Source organism: Echinops telfairi, unplaced genomic scaffold (assembly GCF_000313985.2).
Source record: "Echinops telfairi isolate 266 unplaced genomic scaffold, ASM31398v2 ScPeMD7_70;HRSCAF=299, whole genome shotgun sequence".
NCBI lineage: Eukaryota > Metazoa > Chordata > Mammalia > Afrosoricida > Tenrecidae > Echinops > Echinops telfairi.
The window spans coordinates 26,425,919-26,448,920 of record NW_022103968.1 but is presented as its reverse complement, the minus strand read 5'-3'; the positions used below and the strand labels follow the sequence as shown (position 1 = coordinate 26,448,920).

At 48.1% G+C, this 23,002-nt stretch overlaps 1 protein-coding gene across 9 annotated transcripts in view; it reads left to right on the top strand.

Annotated features, from left to right (window-relative positions):
• Positions 1-23,002, top strand: part of GBF1 (golgi brefeldin A resistant guanine nucleotide exchange factor 1) — a 133,511-nt gene that overhangs the window by 103,949 nt on the left and 6,560 nt on the right. For 2 of the 9 annotated variants that reach the window (XM_013004264.2, XM_030885931.2), the window contains exons 5-29: positions 3,639-3,757; positions 4,268-4,376; positions 4,869-4,929; positions 6,064-6,118; positions 10,184-10,328; positions 10,664-10,887; positions 11,421-11,586; positions 12,024-12,235; positions 12,559-12,657; positions 13,239-13,433; positions 13,671-13,860; positions 14,404-14,529; positions 14,852-14,940; positions 15,880-16,082; positions 16,541-16,664; positions 16,929-17,054; positions 17,322-17,404; positions 18,042-18,278; positions 18,567-18,660; positions 19,015-19,191; positions 19,524-19,588; positions 19,675-19,798; positions 19,973-20,044; positions 20,184-20,278; positions 20,530-20,683. In XM_013004264.2, the coding sequence (XP_012859718.1) occupies positions 3,639-3,757; positions 4,268-4,376; positions 4,869-4,929; positions 6,064-6,118; positions 10,184-10,328; positions 10,664-10,887; positions 11,421-11,586; positions 12,024-12,235; positions 12,559-12,657; positions 13,239-13,433; positions 13,671-13,860; positions 14,404-14,529; positions 14,852-14,940; positions 15,880-16,082; positions 16,541-16,664; positions 16,929-17,054; positions 17,322-17,404; positions 18,042-18,278; positions 18,567-18,660; positions 19,015-19,191; positions 19,524-19,588; positions 19,675-19,798; positions 19,973-20,044; positions 20,184-20,278; positions 20,530-20,683 (3,344 nt within the window). Of the gene's footprint in view, positions 1-3,638; positions 3,758-4,267; positions 4,377-4,868; positions 4,930-6,063; positions 6,119-6,169; positions 6,947-10,183; positions 10,329-10,663; positions 10,888-11,417; positions 11,587-12,023; positions 12,236-12,558; positions 12,658-13,238; positions 13,434-13,670; positions 13,861-14,403; positions 14,530-14,851; positions 14,941-15,879; positions 16,083-16,540; positions 16,665-16,928; positions 17,055-17,321; positions 17,405-18,041; positions 18,279-18,566; positions 18,661-19,014; positions 19,192-19,523; positions 19,589-19,674; positions 19,799-19,972; positions 20,045-20,183; positions 20,279-20,529; positions 20,684-23,002 lie in introns of those variants that run through there. The other 7 variants (XM_004700962.2, XM_045291661.1, XM_045291666.1 and 4 more) reach the window with 6 other exon arrangements.

Genomic DNA, 23,002 nt, shown 5'->3' with positions numbered 1-23,002 from the left:
AGACAAAATAAAGAGATGTCTAAAATAAAAGTTATTAGCCTTTCCTTTATATTTCTGAGTGTTTCTCCCTCTACCTGAGATAGTGTTAACACCCTGATGTGATAGACGGTCTTCACAAAATTATGGGAAAATGGAATTGAAAGTTAATGGAGTTTTTCCACAAGTCCTTTCATATATAAATATATGCAAGTATACCCTTTCTTTTAAAAAGACATTAGAAATAGAATTGAATGCCATGCATTTTTCACTTGATAATAATAACTTAGATGTACCTGATATAATTATCCATCTGATTTATTCTTTTAAGTATAATTCCCATAGTACAGATGTAATATTCAATCATAGCTCCAATTGGGAGCTGTTATAAATAATGCTAAAATAAGCATCCTTGTTCATGTGTCCTTACTTACTAATTTTCACTTTGTACAACAGATTCCCATACTTGGGGTTCCGGATTGAATGCTACATGCATGTTACATGTTCATAGGTCCTACCAGGTTGTCTTCCCAAAAGGTTACACCATTTGACCCTCACACTGACAGTGTGTGAGAAAGTGCCTTTCTCCACCTAGCACCAGCATGGAATATCACCATTGTTCTTTATTTATGCCAATTTGGTGTGTAAAAACTGGTATATTATTTTTATTTCTCTAAACATTTGACATTTGAGTTTCCTCTCTGCCCATTTTAAAAAATTGAGCTGTTTTTGTTTTTCTTAGCAGTTTATAGGAGCTCTACGTATTTTAGGGATATCAACTTTTAGTCTGAGGTAGTATTAACAAAATATTCTCTCTCAAGGTAGCCCAAATATTTTACCTCATCTGTTATTTCCTTCTGAATTTGTTTATGGTGTCTCTTTTGGATTCCTTTTCTGTTGGTCTCGTCATTAGGCTCCCGGATTCTTTTTGCCTTCTTGCCAGCCCATGTGCAGGAGTGAGGAAATAGAAAACAGGCAGCTGTCTGTGTTTCTAAGTCGGGGAACAAAACATGATGAAGCTCAAGCTGTAACTACCCAGAGAGGGAAATAGGCATAAGTTTAAAGCAAGAAAAAAAGTTTAATCTTTTCTAGAAAGTCAGCTTTACATAGCTGGAGCATTCAGTATCTTGAGCAGGAATCCCAGGTGTCAGCTAGGTTACAAATAGATGTGTCAGTCTCTCCAGGCACCCAGCTTCCAGTTTCATACTTTTCCTAAGCAAAATCAGACCCAGCTAGTCCCAGCCTTGCCCTGAGCACCACCTGCAGGTCATCTCTCTTCACAGCCTCCAGCATCTGCCCACTAGGTGCCCTTTCCCTCTGCTCCCCTGTCCGTTACTCTCTTCCCTTCTGGGACTTGGCAGACAGGCTAGTTATTGGAGATCTCAGGCCAGCTGGTCTTTGCGGTTTCCTGTGGGGAGAAAGGAGAATGCTGGAGGTGGTGATTGCAGTGGGCAAGAGAAGGGGCAGGAAGGAGTGTATGAAAGCCCTAAGGCAGAGGAGAGAAGACCAGCAGATTCCTGTGCAGTCTGTTCCAGAGTGACCGGGAGAGGAGACATTTTGAGGAAGAGGTCTTGGGAAAAACAAGAAATGCTAAGTGGGGCCAAACCAAACACTCCTTTGTTGAGCTTATACTTTTCAGAAGAAATACCCTCCTCCCCACCTTCCCATTCTGTGACCCAAGGCTTCTGGGATCATTTTAAGTCCTACCTTTTGTTTAGCCCAATCCAGCTTCTGGACCAGGATTTGTGCCCCCGATTGCCAGACTTCTGGCAGGCTCTGCTTATTATGGTTCTGACATGCCTTTTTAGAAAATTACGTTTGCTACTTCAAGTTCATGGTATACGCCACTCTGAAGAGATCAGTTAGACCAGCAATTCTCAACCTGTGGGTTGCGACCCCCTTTGGGGATCAAACGACCCTTTCACAGGGGTTGCCCGATTCATAACAGTAGCAAAATGACAGTTATGAAGTAGCAATGAAAATAATTTTCTGGTTGGGGGTCACCACAACATGAAGAACTGTATGAAAGGGTCGCGGCATGAGGAAGGTTGAGAACCACTGAGTTAGAGCATACAGCAGCTTTGCAAGAGAGAGGCAGAGTTGACCCCCCAAGAGCACTATGTGATAGGAGTGACACTGCCAGTTCCCTCTGAAAAGAACCAAGATTCCTGTGGAAGGGCCCTAGAGTCTTGAGTGAGAAAGGACTCAGGCAAAGGCCTTAAGAGTATAGGATTTTTTGTGCTAACTGGAAAAATACAGAAAGTTGGGATGATGCAAAAGCGGAGTCACGCTATTTTACTCTAATCAGTCATGGAGAAATTGACTTACTTCTTCGTGACCTCCAGAGTAGCCACTCCTGGTACTGAGTGGAAGGAAGACTGCCACAAGTAATACAATCTTTGACAAGTTGTCAGGACAGAGAGAAAGATGAAGACCACTCACAACTAATACAACATTTGTGGCTCATTGTTGTGCATGCCACGCTCTGGTTTATTGATCATCCCTTGAGCTTTGGGCTCAGGAGCTCCATTAATTTCCAGGCCCAGGGAAGAAAGTGGTAAGAGTTTCTTCTACCTCCTATCCCTTGAACCTGAGAGGGACTTCTGTCATGCATCATGCCACCTCTGGAGCAGCGTTATCACTCATAATACTTTATCATGCCCTGTCTTTTTGCCTACTTCTGATCCCTTTCCAAGACCAAACAGTAGTGAAAAGGATCCTTCAGAGCAGACTCTGGGGCAGGAGCCCCACAACCCAGACTGTTCTGTAGGAGCCTCATAGGCCTTGAGAAAAGCATCTTCGGCTGCTCCCTGGGGTTAACACCAGAAAGGGAGCACACACACACACCCGCCCACCTTGACAGCATTTGTACTAGTTGTCTGGCCCCTAGTTTGCCCCTTTTCTTAGTCATACTCTTGCACTGTCCAATTATCCAGCTCCAGTTTGGTTTGCTTTGTTTCCCCTCCTAATATACTAGTTGAGTGCAGCTGGATTCTTGCTCAGTGTTCTATTGTTTTAAAAAGAGTGAAACCAGAGAGGCAGAGCTCCCTGAGCATCTGTTCTGGGGGCACCACTAGGAGGACCAGCAGCAGCGATTGCCCTTTCCCTTGGCTCACCTACCTACCTTCTCTACCTCACTTGCACAGAAGTCCAAAAGCAACCAAGGAGAGAAGATGTGTTGAAAGACAAAAAGAGAAAGGCTGCAACCTTGGCATTCAAAGTTCTGGTTTGCTCTGGGCCCCAAACTCATAACTCCAGGCCTTTTCTTCAAGAAATGAGTAGCTTTACACCAGTAATTCCCAAAGTGGGGTCCCCCAACCAGCAACATTCACCCAGGATCTTTTTAGAAATGCAAATTCTCCAATTCTCCAGATCTCCTAATTCAAAAACTCTGCAAGTGAAGCTCAGCAATTTTTCATTTAACAAAAACTCCAAGTGATTCTAATGCCTGCTTACGTGGAGATCCACTGTTCCACATGGTGGACTTTATGCAGAAGAGCTCACTAAACTTTTGCCCTAAGTGGGCAAAAGTTGCTTAGGGAATTAGGTGAAAATCAAAGGCTTGCAAAGCAGTCCCTCGCCCAGATGCCTTGTGCTCTCTCTCTTGCTCTCACCCTAACCCTCTTCTCCACGCTTAGTCTTCCTTTTTTCCCCTGGAGCAGATCCCATTCATGAGGGCACAGCAGAGGGCATGGAGAACATGGCAGATGCTGTCACCCACGCCCGCTTTGTGGGCACAGATCCCGCCAGCGATGAGGTTGTCTTGATGAAAATCCTCCAGGTAAGTGGAGGGAAAGAGCAGTCAGGCTAATGGCCAGGAGCGGGTACCACCAGCTCTGCTTACCCCTGTCAGCCAGCAGCCCGGAGCTGTGTTTTGACTCCAGTGGGGCTTAGCAAGCGACTCTATTTCCAAACAAGCATCTCGGGTACTCAAAAGTAAAAGCTTTCTCTAAGGAAAATAATTAAAAGCTTTAGATGAATGATATCAAATACTGGATGCCCTTAATACACTTGTGCCTCACAGTCTGTATCTGTTCCGTCTATCTTTTAAGCTCCTGGGCTACAGGCCTGGAAGGAATTTTGATCCATGACAGGGTCATGCACAATAAAAGAAATAGCTTCTCAGGCAGTCCTGGGAAACCTCTGCCCAACTGAGGCACTAACTTGACTGCTTCCCTGGGAGCCTAGAGGAAACAAAGCCTAGAGCCTCTCTCCCGCCCATGTGCCTCTTCCTTCCCCCAACCCACCCACCCACCCCTTTGCCACAGTATCTCCCTGTTCTGCATGGTAGGTTCTGCGGACTCTGCTACTGACTCCCGTGGGTGCCCACCTCACCAATGAATCTGTGTGTGAGATTATGCAGTCTTGTTTCCGGATCTGCTTTGAAATGAGACTCAGTGGTACGTGCTTGCATCACCTCACCTCCACCCCACCTGTCACCAGTGTCCATAAGTGTGAACACGGGATGTTTGTTTCTGAGCCTCAAAGAGCATGATTTCCTGCATCACCTACTTGGCAAGGTCATGGACGTTGAGAACTCTTTGTCCTTGACAGTTTGTTGTGAAAACTAGAATAGAGACCTCAACCCATGGTGCCAGGGAAGGAGGTGGGATGGCTTCCAGACAGGACTCAACCCAGGCACCTTTTTCCCTCCCTTAGGGTTTTTGGGATTGATGGCAACCTGCAACTGCCTCAGCTCCTTCTTTCCTAACTCGGTACTGCCACCTAGTGGGACAGCAGCACTATGGTTGCCAGGCTGAGCTGGAGCTGGTTTTAATAAGTTTGACATAATCCTTGGTAAACAAGGTTTGGAGGGGAGTCTGCTCTGAGAAGCCTCCTGATAATAGCACAGCAAGTAATGACACCTGTGTTATTTGTTTTTGCCTGTGCAGAGTTATTGAGAAAATCCGCAGAGCACACTCTGGTAGACATGGTGCAGCTGCTCTTCACAAGGTAAACCTGCTGCTGTTTGCTTCAGCCTGGCTGCCCAGGCCTCTGGAGCTTGCCTGCTTCCACATAGCCACTTCAGGGACCCAGCCAAGCCCACAGCCACATCAGAGGCCACTGGGATTATGGATGGGGGTAGCTCTCTGGGCTCTGGGTTACCGGGCAAGGGAAAAAGAGGAGAGAAGGGAGCTTGCTTGGCCTCGGTTGGGGTGGGGGTGGGATCAGAAGGTTATTTGATCGAGGCTGAAAGACTTCCTTCCGCATCCCAAACTAGTGTGTGTCTGCACAGAAAACAACCGAGAAAGAGAACCCATAGAGGAAGTCAAGTCCGAGGGCACCCGGAACCAAGGAGCTGAGCTCCCAAAGCTCATCCTGATCTCTCTGGGAGGGGCCAAGGCCAGGACAACCAGTATTCTTGGTTTTCCTGGGACTATCTGATTTTAGCACTGAAAGTCCAGGCCTATTGGGATGGTTGCTTACCTTAGCCAATGTCCTCAGGCTTTATGGCATAAGAGGCCTTTCCATATTATGCCTTACTTCCCATATCCCACATCTCCTTGTAACTCCTGTTCCCAACTAGCCTTGAGGAGAGCTAAAGCAATGGCTTGAAAACATGTCCCTGGGATTTCTTTTTTGCTCTTCAGATCTATAGGTGACAATGCTTGGTATCTATAGATTAGGTCTGTCCTTTGTCCCTGCAGAGTCTATTTTTCAGACTCAGATTTACTGGTTTCAAAACCTCACCCTGCCTTCTCCTTGTGACCCTGTGCCCAGTCTCCTAAAGATTTGATAGACTTCCCTCTCCCCATGTCTTGGCTCCTAGTAATGGTTAACAAGTTAACCCAAGCAGAAAGGTGTTGGTTGAAAGATAAAACAACCTCCACATTCCCAGGTAACTTAGTCACTTTGCCCTGATGACTTTACCTTCTCTTTCAAAAAGTGTTCATGTCTTGAATCCCCTAGTACCTGTGACTCTTTGTTGAAGCTCTGAAAAGAGTGAATGTAGTTGGCTTCTCTTCCTAGCTTTTCCTAAGGAACAGGGCATGCGCTAGCCCAGAGCACTTCTGGACTATGGCTGGCTTAGAGTGGGGAATATGTCCTTAACCCTCATGACATTTCTTGGGATTTGCCATCTTGTAGGTTACCTCAATTTAAAGAAGAACCGAAGAATTATGTGGGGACCAACATGAAAAAGGTATGATCAAGGAGCCAGTCTGCTGTTCCTCATTCAAGCCTGATTTCCCAACCTCAGCGCTAGAGGGATTTTCCTGGATAGTCTTGCTTAGCAGAGACATGCTTTTGTCTTAACAGGTCTGCTTGGAATCTAGAAAATAGCTCCCACTCCTTCAGTGAACAGTTTATTCTCTCCCAAATGCCTCTCCTTCCCCAGCTCTTCCTTCCTGGCTTTTGTTGATCCACCAGATAAGCTGGTGAGCCAGTCCTCCGTGGACCCTGGAAGAGGGTGGCCTGAATATGTATGTTGACACAGATAAAAGTCCTGCCATCCCCTCAGGGCCCAGCCTTGTCAGCAGGTAGGAGCCAAGAGAGGCTAGGCCCCAAATTCCACCCTACTGCTGGATTAGTCTGGGCTCACGCTTGAGCTAGCCTCTGGTGAAGAGACAAATCAAGCCTGACTCCAAGTTGGAAGGTTTTCCAACTGCTGGGAACGAATGAGAAGAACGGCCTCTTTCTATTGTGAACTGAAACCCTGAACTTCACAGGCATCTGATGAGAATTCTGCTTGCAAATTGAAGAGGTTTTGCCCCTGGAGATGACCCTTGGCTGTTTGCTGCATGATCTGACCTTCCCCTCTCCCCTGCCATCCATCCCCATTCCTGCCCTGTGCCCGTGCCCTGTGCCCTGTTGGTGTGTGTCTGAGTTTACTTCACTCTGTTTAAATCGTGCGTTTGCCTGTCTTTCACAGATTTCTCCATGTCTCCTCAACACACTGGAGCTAAGTAGTGGGGAGCAGCCCAAAGCCCTGAACCAGTTAGAGAGGGTACTACTCTTTAAGAACCTCAAGGTCTCTCTCCCTCTCCCTCTACTCGCCCCCCCCCCTTTTATTTCTTTAAGTGTTTATTTACTTTTGTATTGGTAACATCTGGGGCCCATTTCCACTGTGCAGAGCACAACTTACCCCAACCCACCCTTATAACACAGCATGGCTTTGAAAGAGGAGTTGCATGTATTTGTAGCTTTGTAAGGTTGAGAAAGAATTCTCCTGGGCCATCTGAAGCAGGAGGAGAACCCCTTGAGCTGGTGATGCATTATTTAGTGAGACTAGACAGAGCCTGAGTCCTACTGTCACCCTTGGGGAGCATTCAGATCTACCATTCCAAGAGAAACTATGAGAGGCATCCAGGCAAGAGCCTTCCTTTCCCTCTTCTCCCTTCTCCCTGCGTCAGAGAAACTTACTCTGAGTGCCTGGACTGAGTTGGAGGGGCAGGGTAGTCTGGCTCGCTGAGTTCTTTTTCTTCCCCTAGGTTATCATTGAAGGCGTCACTCCAAGGTTTAGAACTGTAGATTCGTGGAGAGAGGCTAGGGGGTGAGGTTGTCCAGGACACAGAATAACTGGCATCTTGGTAGTGCCGTCTCATCTTTTAAAAGTTGGGATGTAGGAGAAGGGTCCAAACTAAAGATTACCCTAGTCCCTGTACCTCTACTTTAAAGAAGAGGGAGAAAAGGAATTATGGCCTGGGTGGGTCACAAGAGTTTGCATGCTCAAGGTGTGGTTGAAGGCATCCAGGCCTTTTAAGATGAAACAAACACATAAACTGTGGGTATAGATGTGCACCCAGCAAGGCAGTCAGACCATAGGCCTGTGCCCTTTGCATGGGTTGTATTGATGTTTGTTTGTGTGCTTATCTTGAGAGTTGCAGCTCTCTTCAGTGGCTAGCTGGCTTGTTGCCACGGTCACTTTTTAAAAAGCGATGCTGTCCTTTGGGAATGGAATTTTATACAGATAAGGGGGTGTTGGGCTCCATGAACATCTCTGCCTGCCCTCCCCATAGGCACAGAGCACAGCTCTATTTGTTGAGGGCTGAGGCATTTATGAGGACTGGAAGTCTTGCGGTCTTACTCCAGCCAGGAGGCAGAGAAAGCTCACTGAAACCACCAGGCTAGAGCTAGCTGAGCAGAAGACAGAAAAGCAAATGGCGAGGAAAGGCTGAACCCAGTGTGGAAAGGAATCTCAGTGAATGCCTGACTTCTCAATGGGATTAGGATTCCTGGAGTCCCCGAAATCAGGGAACCTCCTGGAGAAAAGGGTACCCCATAAAACTGGATTCAGACCTTAGTACTTTTTGAAGCTCAGTCACAACTGCCAATGAAGCCAGGAAGTCTTTGTTTTCCTTCACGGGTACCTTGGGCTTCTTACACTTCTGCGGTTTTTTGCTAACTGATCTCCTCAGAATAGTTTTCACCTAAAACTTGACCCTGCTGAGCTCCAGTGGGGAGGCGCGCTCTCCCAGCCTCCACATACTGAAATAGGGGCACATTTCTGGGGAATCGGCCCTGGGAGAGCGTTGGCCACAGTCCTGAGAGCACTTAAGGCTCCAGAGCAGGTGTATGACTACAGGCGTTTGGGGTTGGGGGGACAAACAGTGTGAATCCAATGCAAGGTTGTTGCACAGAGTCGTGGAAGGGTTCAGGTCAGCTACTGGGTCTCTCACCTTCATGGGAGGAGCGATGCGTAAGGAAGGGAGAATTAAGGTTTTTAAGCCAGGGGTCAGAGATCCCCAGGTTCTAGAAGGACACTTAAGGAGAGGGGGGCAGAAGGCACTCATGGACTTTGAGGCAGAGGCAGGGAGGAAAAGGGTTTCTGCTCTCTTTGGGGTCATTCTTTGGGCTCCTGGAAGAGAGTTGCTGTGGCCACTTGAGGAATGGTCCTTTGACCACTCAAGGAGTAGTTCAGTGTGACTCTGTGGTGGACCAGTTTCAAACCCCAAATGCCAAAGCCTCAGGGCTAGGGGAAAGAAATGGTTTTAACTGAAGTCGCTGAACTTAGGGTTGAGGAGATGTATGGGAAAACCACATCTTAAGTGATTGATGATCCCTGTGACTACATAGAAGCCATAGAAGAACAGAACTAAAGCAAGAGTGGGTCCAAGGAATCAGGGCCTTCCCATATGAAAGCATAAATTGAATCTAGAAAGGCCAACGGTCTTTTTTGGAGTCTCCATTGGATAATACCAGAATTGGGGGCAGCTGAGAGTATGACATGATCGTCCATTCTTAACTTTGAATAATTGGTGCTACCCCTTCGTGACTGCAAGGAATGAGCCTTTGTCCAATTTGATGTAGACATTCTAAAAAGTAAGGCGTGTGTTTATGGTCGAGGGTCTAGACTCTCAGTCCATCCATGAAGCAATACAACAAAATAAAACTCCCACCCATCAAGTCAGTACTGACTCATAGCAACCCTGTAGGGCAGAGTAGAACTGCCCCTCTGGCTTTCTGAGACTGTAACTTTGTACAGGAGTAGAAAGGTTCATTTTTCTCCCAAGGAGCAGCTGGTGATTTCAAACATAACCCCCGTGCACCACACTAAGGCTCCTCCCATGAAGCAGTAGGAAAGCCAAAAGCCTGGGTAGGAAGGTGTAGGCTCTTGTCACTGATTAGGAGCTAGCAGGAGTTAGGAGGCTGCTCTCCAGGGTGGGGCCAGAGGGCACCCAAGAGTCCCGGGACCTGTAGACCTGAGGCTCTGGGCAGAGGAGCTCCTGATCCTGTCCTTTCTGCAAGAGGTCACTCTCCTCTACAGGACTTGGGACCCAGGGGAACAGAGTGATCAGTGTGAGGATTGGCCTTTTCCATGACCAGCTAGACACAGAATGTCACTTTCTAGTTGGAGGCTGCCACGCTGACTTACAAAGTGGCACATGTAGAAGCCAGGTGAGAGGATTGGGGTGTGATCTTATAGTCCATCGTGCGTTCCAAAACTTATTTGATCTAAATTTAAAAAAAAATTTTAAGAAAGAAAAGAAAAATTATTCAGTGCTACCCTGGCAATTAAAGACTTTTGTACTACAGCCCATAATCCTGAGTAAAATGTAGATGTCTGCTTTTGCAGCCTCCCTGGATCATCCAGCACCCCCCAGGGGGCGGTATCACCCACTTTGGGAAACATTGGTCTAGATTGCTACCTGGGGACAATTGTGGGGCACACGCTGTTTCGAGGAACTGGTAGGACTGAGAGAAGGGAGATTTCTAGGGATAAAGTCTTGGTTTGGATATTAGTGCTAATGAGGTGTGATGTTTCCAGCTGAAAATGAGAGCAGGAGGCATGAGTGATTCATCCAAATGGAAGAAACAGAAGAGATCCCCCCGGCCCCCTCGTCATATGACCAAAGGCGCACCAGGTTCAGAGCTGCCCACCTCCAATGGAAGCACCCTATCTAACCTCACTGGTAAGTAGCCTGGGCGGCTTCCTTGAAGTAAAGGAGATAGAAGAAAAGCTCCCTACTCTCTCGGGGACATTGACATTGAAGACTGATGAACCGAGAGGCTTTGATGTGTCTGCCAAGAGCAAAGGGGGAAAACTCCAGGTTCAGTCCGACTGTGATGTTCACCATCTTTGCAGTGATCGGGGGTGCTCTCCTTGCAGAAGGCCTCTGACCACTGTAGAGATCAGTTCATGCAGAGATTAGGAGGTGGGCTGGGGAAGGAAGCCCTGAGAGAGTATGTTTTTCCCACAGCGCCTGCCTTCTCTTCTCCTTTAAGCCTCACTTACCTTGCTTGGCAGGTGGCATGCCCTTCATTGATGTGCCTACCCCCATCTCCTCGGCAAGTTCAGAAGCTGCCTCGGCAGTGGTCAGCCCTTCTACAGACAGTGGCCTGGAGTTCTCCTCCCAGACCACCTCCAAGGAGGACCTCACTGACCTGGAACAAGCTGTCTCTCCAGGCTACAGTGCAGCTGCAGAGCCTGTGAGCGGCGAGCTAGGGCTTCCTGAACAGCCTGATCCCCAGGTATGGCTTTGATTCCTAAAGGCCCCCCTCTAACCTTCCCGAGTAGGAATTAACTTGATCCTTTGTGTCCTTGTTTAGGCTTGGCTCAAAGGAAGGTTGGGGCAGGAGGAGGTTCTTTTTAGCTATGCTGCCTGGAAAGCCCACAGCAGAACTCACTATGGGAGATAGTTGGGATCGGGGGCAGGAATTTGTCAAGTTATGCATATGGGTAGCACTTGGCAAAGGCAAGCCAACTGCTGTAGCTTTCTCTGAAAGGTAATGATCTGAATCCCAGACTGGTGGGAGCCTCTACCACCTCTAGGGTCTGGTCACTGTAAGTCGGTAATGCCTCAGGGGATTTGCTCTGAATCCCTCATCATATACTCCCCACCCCACTCCCACCAACCATCTAGAATTGATTCATAGCCTACTGAGCTAGCTCTATACCTACAACCCATTCAAAACAGATTAAAGGACAAGTACTTCAGAGAGTCAGTTCTGAATTTCTCTGTCCTCATCGCTCTGACTTTAACCTCTGCTACTGGTCATAGCAGGAAGGCGCCCAGGTGGAACAGGCCCAGTCTGCATCTGTGGAATCCATCCCTGAGGTACTAGAGGAGTGCACTTCCCCTGCTGACCACTCCGACTCTGCCTCTGTCCATGACATGGATTACGTCAATCCTCGGGGCGTGAGGTTTACACAGTCCTCCCAGAAAGAAGGTGAGTGTTCTCTGGCAGTCTACCCATTGGTGTTCCCCATCCCAGCCACTAAGCTGCCTGGGTCTAGACCATCATGGACCCAAGGCGACTGCTGGTCCAAGTTCTAGTCCATTTTCCTGTCAGAACACGGAGAGAAGCCAGAGGACTGTTGACATGGACAGCACCCTTTCCTAACGCATACAGAGAGGGAATTTGGTAGAAAATAGGAAGCGAGAGGGAAGAATAGAAAGCTTGGGGTTTGTAACAGAAAGGTAGCATCTTTAACTCTGATTCCCTATAGTGAGTAAGATGAGTTTCTCTACTTTCCCAGAAAACAACGTTTCTTCCTTGAAGAAAATCACTTACCTGAAACTGCTTTATATAGTGCATGGCCGCGTAGGCCATATCGTTAGGCTGATTGTTTCCTAGTATTCTCACTTCTCTCCTGGCTTCCTCAGGTACAGCTTTGGTACCCTATGGTCTGCCCTGTATCCGAGAGCTCTTCCGTTTCCTCATCTCCCTCACCAACCCACATGACCGTCACAACTCGGAGGTTATGATCCACATGGGGCTGCATTTGTTGACAGTGGCTCTTGAGTCAGCTCCGATAGCCCAGTGCCAGACCCTCCTGGGCCTCATCAAGGATGAGATGTGCCGCCACTTATTCCAGGTAAAACTGACTTGCTGGAGGGGCTCAGAGACCGCCAGCTACTTTCCAAGGTCTCTCGGGCCGAGAGCGCACCAGGTGGTTTGACCAAGTTGTTAGTAAAGCAGAGAGCCCAGGATAACCCTTCCCTTGCGACTGGCCAGTCGTCCTAGGAAAGGGGCTCTCATAGCTCCCCAGGGGCTCTGGCCGTCAGAGGGAAACGGGAATAGCCAGTCTCCTTGGAGCACAGGACCTCAGTGGCAACCTCACCACTGGTTTTCCTGCCTCTTGCGGGTTGAGCTATGGCAGGTTCAGAAACCTCATGGCCCACCCGCTCTGCTCTCCAGTTACTCAGCGTGGAGCGACTGAACCTCTATGCTGCTTCCCTGCGAGTATGCTTCCTGCTGTTTGAGAGCATGCGGGAGCACCTCAAGTTCCAGTTGGAGGTGAGTCTCCTGACCTTGAAAGAAAGGAAAATAAATAAGTAAAATTGTGGAGACACACAGCCTTTGAGTGAGACCAGCCCCGTGAGGTTGCTGTGGTGGACTTGAGACTTCCTGTAGGGAAGTACTTTTAACCCCCACAGTTTGGTCCTTCTTCTGGCCTCAGTAGGGTAGAAGTACAAAGAAAGCCCGGGAAAGCGGGCTGGCTATGACGTGGGAGAACCTGAATGCCAGGATTGGCAAGTAGTTTCACGATGCGTGGGAACGGTTCTTCCCTGCAACACCGGCGGGGAAATCAAACCAGCTCTGCCACTGCAGGAGCAGACCGGGTCGGCCTCGCACAGAGGGCGCCCAGGGGCAGCAGGCAACTTGTTTCAGATCAGTCATGAGACAAAGCCAGGCTTTTATTTCCCAGCGTGGAGACCACAAAGGGTGTATTGCAGAGATGGAACCCTTTTACGTGTCTCATCATGCTGGCCTCCGTCTGTGCTTGTTTCCTCTGCTTAATGTTCTTCCCATCCAATTTTGTCTCTTCCTTTCCCGAATGCCCAAATGGCAACTGCTGGGTTGCTGATTGATGCCAGATGTACATCAGAAAGCTCATGGAAATCATCACTGTGGAGAACCCCAAGATGCCTTATGAGATGAAGGAGATGGCACTGGAGGCCATTGTGCAGCTCTGGCGGATCCCTAGTTTTGTCACCGAGCTCTACATCAACTATGATTGTGACTACTACTGTTCCAACCTGTTTGAAGACCTCACCAAGTTGCTGTCCAAGGTGCTGATCACTGTGCCAGGCCTCTGGAAAGGGGACTGTTAAGGAAATCTCCCTGGTGGTGGTAGGGCTGCTACCTCTACAAGTAAGGGAACACTTGTGATTTGGGGAATGGGAAGAAGAGAGGCATTTTCTTAAGACAATATAGAAGCAATAGATGGTATCAGGAATTTTGGGAAAGGATTCGTTAAAATATAAAGTACTCTAACCTCAAGCCTCCTGAACATGATTACTTTCCAGAATGCCTTCCCTGTCTCTGGTCAGCTCTATACAACACACCTGCTGTCTCTTGATGCCCTGTTGACAGTGATTGACAGCACTGAGGCCCACTGCCAGGCCAAAGGCCTCAACAACCTCACTCAACAGGAGAAAAAAGAGGCAGCCAGACCCAGCCATGAAGCAGTAGATGGTACCCGAGAAACCAGTAATGGTGAGCAGCATTTCTTTCTTTGAGGATTCCAGAGTTCTGTGCTTACCCTTTGTCTACTCCCTGAATCCTAGCTCCTGCCCCTAACATTCCTCCTCCTTAGGTGGTAGCCCCTATTCTGGGTTTCCAGGATTTGGTGGTTTGAGTCACAGGCAGGGAAGCAGATGAGCAGAATTCATGAACTTTGCTCTCTCTCGTCCTCCCACCTTCAGCTCTTGGAAAAATTATTGTTTCTTAACAAAGGGAGAGTAAAGGATAGAGATAGAGGACGCTGCCTAAAAACTCCAGCTCCAACCTTCTCTTAGACCATCTCTACCTCTAATTCATCTCTGTATTCACCTTGAGACCGAGGTGGCAGAATTTCAGCAACAAGCTAGCCTCCTCTTCATTGTGGAATGGAACACTTGGTAGATCCGGACTAGGAGCCCCTTTGTTTTGACCTGGACTTGCCCTCAGTAGGACCAACTCCCTCTGTGCGAGCATGGCGGTCTCTATGGCTTGACTTCCTATCCCATAGTCTTTACACATCATCTTCTCTTTTACCAGCTGAGAGAACAGCCGGCAACAGGAAAGCTGTAGGCATGGCCCCCGACATCCCAGGTGGAGGGCAGCTGTCAGCAGAACATGGGAAGCCAGGATGCAGTGATCTGGAGGAAGCTGGTGATTCTGGGGGTGGGTACTGAGTGTCCATAAACCCACACCCCTTCCATTTGGAAGTCCTGGTGGCGAGTGGCGAGAAGGGGGCAGAGAAAGGCCCTAGGACTTTGGCCTCGTGGAGCCGTGGCTGCTCACCATGCGCTCAGCCCCAGAGAGAGGAGGGAAAGTATCTGGAGCCCCAGAAACTAGGTTTCCAGAGCAGTGGAGACTGATAAGGAGAAGGGGATTTCTGAGCCATCTTCCTCCTCACTGGACCATAGACCACCGACCTTCCCATAGTCATTTTCCTGGTAAAAGAGGTCTCACAGGATTTTCACTTTCTTTCTCCTATTCCTAGCGGACCAAAAGTTTACCCGGAAGCCACCTCGATTTTCCAGCTTTCTGCCTGATCCACGGGAACTGGTTGAAATAAAAAACAAAAAGAAGGTACACACAGATAGCCCCCGAGCTCACCCTCCACTGACCTCTGTCTGATGTCCTTTGTGGGGTTCCCATCCCAGAGCATGAGAGATAGTCTGGCAGCTCATTGCTACTGGGTCAGTCTCTGAGCTTATTGAGATTTCAGCCACTCCTCATCTCCTTTGAAACTCTCCCCTTACTCCGAAGCCATGTGGTTCAGCATGTTTTCTTATATGCCCTGGGGCAAATGTTGCAGTAGTTGAGAGGCCGCTGTTAATGAGGGTGACAGAGCCCTGGGAGCTAGTGTCATGTAGGTCCAGTCATTCTACCTCTAGAGTGGTAATTAACAATTAGAGGAAATTGATATTTATTCTCCTATATTAGTAAAGTTCAAATAACTGTGCTTGTCCTTCATGCATGCATGAATGTGAGTGCGGGCACACACACACACACACACACACTGAAAATAAGACTTCTATCTAACCATTTATTCCTTTTATTGACAGCCTAGTCCCTAAATGACTTTAATTGTGCCCGCTTACAGGAATATGGGTGGGCAGGCAGAAAGTGGAGTTACCATCATCCTTCAAACCCCAGAGCCACAAGAGCTAGACAACAACAAAAAGAGGGGAATCCAACCTAAGCCCCATACAAGACGCTGGCTGTAAACAGAGCACAGGGATGAGCATAACACTGGAGAGAAGATGGAAGTCTTTTCTAGTCTTTCTTGCCTTCTGAGCCCCAGGTGGGAGGAGGAGAGGGAACTGGCCCGTGACTCTCGAGCACTCAGAAAAGGAGCTCCTTAGCCTGTTTGAATTAGACCTGAAAGTTCGGGAAAGCGAGGGGCCAATATCATCTGGTCTTAATTCTGGAGTCACAGAAGGGACCACATTGTCAGAGCCCCTTAGCCAACAATCCTGGCCTGTGTGGGTGGTTCAGGAACACCTCTGGATGTCTGTCTGCTAGCTGCTGATCACTGGCACCGAGCAGTTCAACCAGAAGCCAAGGAAAGGAATCCAGTTTCTGCAGGAGAAAGGCCTCCTCACCATCCCAATGGACAACACAGAAGTAGCCCAGTGGCTCCGAGAAAACCCTCGCCTGGACAAGAAAATGATTGGGGAGTTTGTGAGTGACCGGAAGAACATTGACCTGTTGGAGAGTTTTGTGAGGTGAGGAAGCTGTGAGCGGTGTGGGACATAGTTGGTAGTTTTTCTGGATTGGACCTCCTTCCTCCAAAGCAGTGTTGCGCACTTCCTGCTGGTGACCCGGGCCACATGTTTCCAGCGCTTGTAGCTGTTGGACCTGAAAGGGATTCAAGGCTCGGTTTGGAGAGCCTTTCCACTACGCATAGAGGATATTACAAAGGGCTGGATCAACCTGTCTGAGCACAGAGGATGAGTTGGGGTGGGGGGGGCGGTGAGGGGGTGGCGGTAAAGTTACCAGACAGGAGCCTGCTAAGGTTAGGAATTGCCAGTGTTCTGCTCTATATTAGGGATGACCGGGAGCTACCTCCCCTTTGCCAGAGCCCAGGAAAAAACAGTGTGGGCAGACTGTGGCTAGTAGAAAGAGCACTTGAGCATTTACAACCTATCCATCATCCTTTACGTCCTTTCTCCTTTTCCTATAGCACCTTCAGCTTTCAGGGTCTGAGGCTGGATGAAGCTCTCCGCCTCTACCTGGAAGCCTTCCGCCTGCCTGGGGAAGCACCAGTCATCCAGCGGCTGCTAGAAGCATTCACAGAGCATTGGAGGGTGAGTTGAGCTCACGATCCCAGCTTAGTTTGATCGAAGGCTTCTGTGGCCTTAACTAAAGGACTTCACTGCTGTCTCCTAAGAATTTGAGAGCAACATCTGTGAGCTTTCCATGGAGAGATCACCTTCTGCTAAGGAGTTGGCAAGAGATTGGCCACTTCCCGGGTGGTACTTCTCCTCTGTACCGGCACTGACCGGGTTGGTAGTGAAGGTTTAATTGGCCAGACAAGAGCATTGACACAGGTGGGGTCTTTGCTTTTTCAGAATTGTAATGGCTCCCCATTTGCCAATAGCGATGCCTGCTTTGCCCTGGCCTATGCTGTCATCATGCTTAATACTGACCAACACAACCACAACGTTCGCAAACAAAATGCACCTATGACCTTGGAGGTAAGATTGGATTCTAGCCAGGTTGGAGAAGATCCAACACAGCTGTAGAGGTAGTGGGAAGGACGTGGGTTTCTGATGGGCACAGAGGTCAGAGCTTTGTGCGAGGGGATTGAAGGAATGGCCAATCCAGAAGAGAAGCTGGTGGGTAGGGAGCATTCTGGAATCTTTTGCTTACTCTTTTCCTGAGCCCTGTTTACCACAGAACCCGGAGTTGTTTGGGTGGGGCCTCAGCATTGACAAGGGGAAAGCTCACTGGCCTATCTCTAGGAGTTTCGGAAAAACCTAAAAGGTGTGAACGGAGGCAAGGACTTTGAGCAAGACATCCTGGAGGACATGTATCATGCCATCAAGTGAGTATGTACAGAGACGGTACAGCCTCTCCATTAGAGAGAAGCACATTGCCTCCTTTTCAGGGTCTCAGGGTCAGTCACGTTAGACTCTGGGAATTCTCATGTGCCTTAATTTCTTTAGCTTTGGTCCTTTTTATTTTTATTAAGCAAAAATCATTTAAAAAAAATCATTTTATTGGGGCTTACTAGGCAATATATATAGCCAATATTGAGACTTCAGTACTCTAAGCCAAAGTCGAAACTGCCCCTTACATGGTAGGTCCTGGCTCAAATTCAGACCAGTTGTATGTTCCTGTTTGGTTCATAAGATGCATTTGGGGGCTACAAGATGCGCACTGGTGGGCCAGGCTTGAATCAGAGTCAGGACACTTAGGTCTTGACTACACATTGGAAAAAAATAGTATTGACCATCTTCTCTTTTCCAGAAAGAGTATGAGATCTTACTTCAGAACTGAAGGGCCTCACTTAAAGACGGGGCTTTGAGACTGTGGGGGATGAGGGAACATGCCCTTCTTTCCCCCTGGTCCCCCTGGTGGGTGGAAGGCAGACCACTGAGCTGAAGTTTTGGATGGAGTGGATCAGTATTTGCTGGGTGAAACTCTCCTGGATTAGAACGCCTTCTCTTGCCTTGTGATAGGAATGAGGAAATTGTAATGCCTGAGGAACAGACAGGTTTGGTGCGGGAGAACTATGTGTGGAACGTGCTGCTCCACCGAGGTGCCACCCCTGAGGGCATATTCCTGTGTGTGCCTGCTGGCAGCTACGACCTTGACCTCTTCACCATGACCTGGGGCCCCACCATTGCTGCTCTTTCGTATGTCTTTGACAAAAGCCTGGAGGAGACAATCATCCAGAAATCCATCTCAGGCTTCAGGTAATCCAGCTGTGGCATTGGTCTCAACCTCTTCCTAGCTCTCTGAGCAAATATAGCTATCTCTGCGACTTCTCTGACTCCCATGATAATGCTCCTTGGAATGAGGTTCCTCCTGAGTTTTTGGAGGAAGGCTGGGCGGAGACAGGGAAATCTGTCTGCAACAGAGTTAAGACTCAAAGATTTCTCCCTGGGAGTGACTGGAGAGGAGACCTAAGCAAATCTACTGGGACTTGAAAGGACATTCTAGCCTTTCGCTAACACTGTTTCTGGGATGGGGTGATGTTACAGGAAATGCGCCATGATCTCCGCCCACTATGGCCTCAGCGATGTGTTTGACAATCTCATCATCTCACTGTGCAAATTCACGGCTCTCAGCAGTGAGGTGAGCATGGGCAAGAACTGGGTATTTGGCTTTCCAAAGGAGGACCTGTCTTGTAGCCATCTACCTGCCCTTCTCTGTGTGCTGCTTTCTTTCAGCATCTTCCCTGGCCTGCTTGACCATGGCAGAGCTTGGGTCATTTCTGTCTTATGTGTCCTGGGGTGAGAATAGCACCACCATATGACATGGGAAGGGAGAGGCGGTGCCAGAGTGGGGAAGGCTTTGACCAGGAGAGCGCACTATCCAGCATTCCGGGAGCTTGAAGCAGAGCCAGCTTACGGACTCTCTGAACCGGAGGCTGAGCCCTGGTTCCAGACATCAGCCAGGCCTTAAGTCTCTTCTTATCCTCTTTTCCAGTCTATTGAGAACCTGCCCAGTGTGTTTGGAAGCAATCCCAAAGCCCACATTGCAGCCAAGATGGTTTTCCATTTGGCCCATTGTCATGGCGACATCCTGCGGGAGGGCTGGAAGAATATCATGGAGGCCATGCTGCAGCTGTTCCGAGCACAGCTGCTGCCCAAAGCTATGGTGGAGGTAACTCTTAGTAGGAGAATTGTCGGTAGCATGAAGGCCAAAGCCCCAAGACTGTACACTGTGTGTATGCAGAACTGGTTGAGTGTAGCGCTGTCCCTAATGCCTGCTAAAGTTCACCAGAACTCTTCAAATGGAAGGCCACAGGTGTGTGTGTGGGGGGGTAGCTGTAAAGAAAGGCTGGCAGGAGCTATTGCCAGTCACCAATTGGAGGAAGCCAAATAATGTAAGGCGGAGAGAGGGCTCTTCGAAGAAAGAACTTTGCATGTGTGGAGGATGGACAGGAAATGCAAAGGTCTTGGGGAATGAAATCAGAGTTGATCCTGTTTGTCCAGGTAGAAGACTTCGTGGATCCCAATGGCAAGATCTCTCTGCAGCGGGAAGAGACACCATCAAACCGGTGAGGACGGGCCAAAGCCTTGGAGACATTGGGGAAGGAAGGTCATGATTCAAAGCCTTACAAGTGCTCGTACTCTTCCGCTACAGAGGAGAGTCAACAGTGCTGAGCTTTGTGAGCTGGCTGACACTGAGTGGTCCTGAGCAGTCTAGCATGCGGGGCCCATCCACTGAGAACCAAGAGGCCAAGAGAGTGGCCTTAGACTGTATCAAGGTAACTGCCTGCTCTGCCCCTTCCCATGAATAAGCCTAGAACCCTCCTTACTGGACTGACGCTGTCCTGCTAACTGAAGAATAGTATCATCCAGGGCTTGTCTTCTGTCTTCTCTTGTGGAAGCGCTGTACCTTCAGTCTAAATCTCTGACCCCCTCTCTCATGCATTCTCTAGCAATGTGATCCAGAAAAGATGATCACAGAAAGTAAATTCCTTCAGCTGGAGTCACTGCAGGAGCTCATGAAGGTACGGATGCAGAGCAAAGAGCAGTAGAGGGGCAGGCTGGGCTTGCGGTGAAGGGAGCAGCGGTATTTGCCAACTTCTTGGCAGTATGGGGCCAGTGCCTGGCATTTCCATGCCACCTTCTGCTCCTGTTACCCTCCAGGCCCTAGTCTCCGTGACACCAGATGAAGAGACATATGATGAGGAGGATGCTGCTTTCTGCCTGGAGATGCTGCTGAGGATTGTGCTGGAGAACAGGTAGGAGGCGGCTGGTGAGGGCAGTCTTTTGGCAGGCCCCACATTGACTTATGCCAAAGGGCCGGGAGCCGGGAGTCATCTTGCTGAGTAAGCTCTGAGACAAGAAATGTGTTAGGCTGTAGACAGAGGAGAAAAGCTTGCTCATTATACCCATTGGCTTAGGGTCTAATGCCAGTGACCCCTAAAAGGCCGAGCCTCGATCAGAAGGGGGTCTCCCTGCCTGGTGTCCTCATCTTTAGTGTTCCCTACAGGGACCGTGTGGGTTGTGTGTGGCAGACTGTCCGAGACCATCTGTACCACCTGTGTGTCCAGGCACAGGATTTCTGCTTCCTTGTTGAGCGGGCAGTGGTGGGACAGCTACGCCTGGCCATTCGGCTGCTCCGACGAGAAGACATCAGTGGCCAGGTAAGTCGAGTACAGCTGAGAAGGCAGGGGGCGATGTGCATGGGGCTGAAACGACAAGTATTCCTTGTGGACATGGCCCAAGACAGAGACCAGACTTAGTGCCTCGTAGGCACTTAAGCTCAAAGGGTCCCTGAGTGAGCCAAATGGGTTAGTGGTCAACTACTAGCTGAAAGGTTGGTGGTTTGAGTCCACCTAGAGCAGTGGTTGTCAACCTTCCTCATGCCGCGACCCTTGAATCCAGTTCTTCATGTTGTGGTGACCCCCAACTATAAAACTATTTTCATTGCTACTTCATCACTGTCATTTTGCTACTGTTATGAATCATAATGTAAACATATGATATGCAGGATGTATTTTCTTGTTACAAATTGAACATAATTAAACACTATTAAAGCATAGTGATTAATCACAGAACAATATGTAATTAGCAGATATACTGGTGTATAAGCCGAGTTTTTCCAGCACATTTTTTTTTTTCCCAGCACATTTTTAATGCAGTTTTTGTGGTAAAGTTAGGTGTCTTGGCTAACTGATATTCGGGTTGGCTTGGCTTAGACTCCAGTATATACAGTATATGTTGTGAAATATTTGTGTGTTTTCTGGTGGTCTTAGGCGACCCCTGTGAAAGAGTCATTCGACCCCCAAAGGGGTCTCGACCCACAGGTTGAGAACCGCTGACTTAGAGGCACCTCGGGAGACAGTCATGGTGTGGCTGCTTCCAAAAAGTCACGTCCTTGGGAACCCTGTGGAGTGCGTTCTACCTGACATACAGGGGTCATTATGTTCCCCAGGGACCAACAGCTGGTGAGATCCAACAGGTGGGGGGGTGAGCCTGGAACGCCGCAGACATAAAGCTGGTGCTCAGCCAGGCTCCCGGGAGTCTCCTGGTTGGACTGCACTGCTGCTGCCTGGGCCATCCCAGCCCTGTATCTAGTTTCCTCATGCTCCCCTTTCGGACTTTCCTAAGATTTCTTGGCCCAGTTACAGAAGGCCGGAGGCATTGAATAATAATTGAGTTTAACGGGATACAAGATCAACACACAAAAATTAATCATCTTTCCATGAACACATTGACACTGAACTTAAAAACCCGATACCATTTATAAAAACTCCAAATGAAATGCCAGTACAGTTAACAAGACACATATAGGATGCATATGGTAAAAAATCTGTAAATGCTCATCAGAGAAATCAATGAGGACACATCCTGATGTTCACGGACAGAGAGAAGAGTTACCTTGACTGAGTGAAGATGCCATGCCTTTCCAAATTGATCTACACTCTTAATGCAACTCCTGTCAAAGCCCAACCAGGTTTCTTGTAGACGCTAAAATCCATATGGAAAAGCACAAGGCCCGAGAATAGCCGAAGCAATCTTGACAAAGAGTGGAATGCGTTGAAATCGCTAATATGAAAGCTTACAGTGTCAGCAACACTGTATGGCACTGGTGGAGGAAAGACATATTCACTAATGGGACAAAGTAGGCCCAAATAAATATGCTTAACTGATTTTTTTTTCATTATTGTGTAAACATAGCACAACATTTCCCAAGTCAACATCCCATTTACATTAACCATTGTTCAACTGCTTTTTTATAAAATGCAGAAACGATGCAATGGAGGATAGCTAGCCTTTTCAACAAATAGCACTGGAGCTATTGAAATTCTTAGGGGAGAAAATGAATTTTGATATAAACCTCACTTTTTAAAAGAAATCATTTTATTGGAGGCTCATACCACTGTTATCACAATCCATCCATCCATCCATTGTGTCAAGCACATTTGTGCATTTGTTGCCATCATCATTTCCAAAACATTTGCTTTCTGCTTGAGCCCTTGGTAGCAGTTCCTCATTTCCCACCCCTTCCCTCCTCGCTACCCCCTTCCTCATGAACCCTTGATAATTTACAATTATTATTATTTTGCCATATCTTACACTGTCCGACGTCTCCCTTCATCCACTTTTTTTTAAATCATTTTATTAGGAGCTCATACAACTCTTATCCCAATCCATACATACATCAGTTGTGTAAAGCACATTTGTATGTTCATTGCCCTCATCACTCTCAAAACATTTGCTCTCCACTTAAGCCCCTGGCATCAACTAACCCTCACATTTTGTACAGAAATGTGTACATCATGAATCATAGACTTAAATGTAAGAAAAAACTTTTAGAAACAGAAAAATATTCAGAATCTGAGACTAGACAGAGTTCTTGACTTTCATAAGCACAGTCCATAAAATAAAAAACCTGATCAATTGGGCTTCACTAATATTAAAAACATTTTGCTCTGTGGATAGCTTAGGTAAAGAAGATG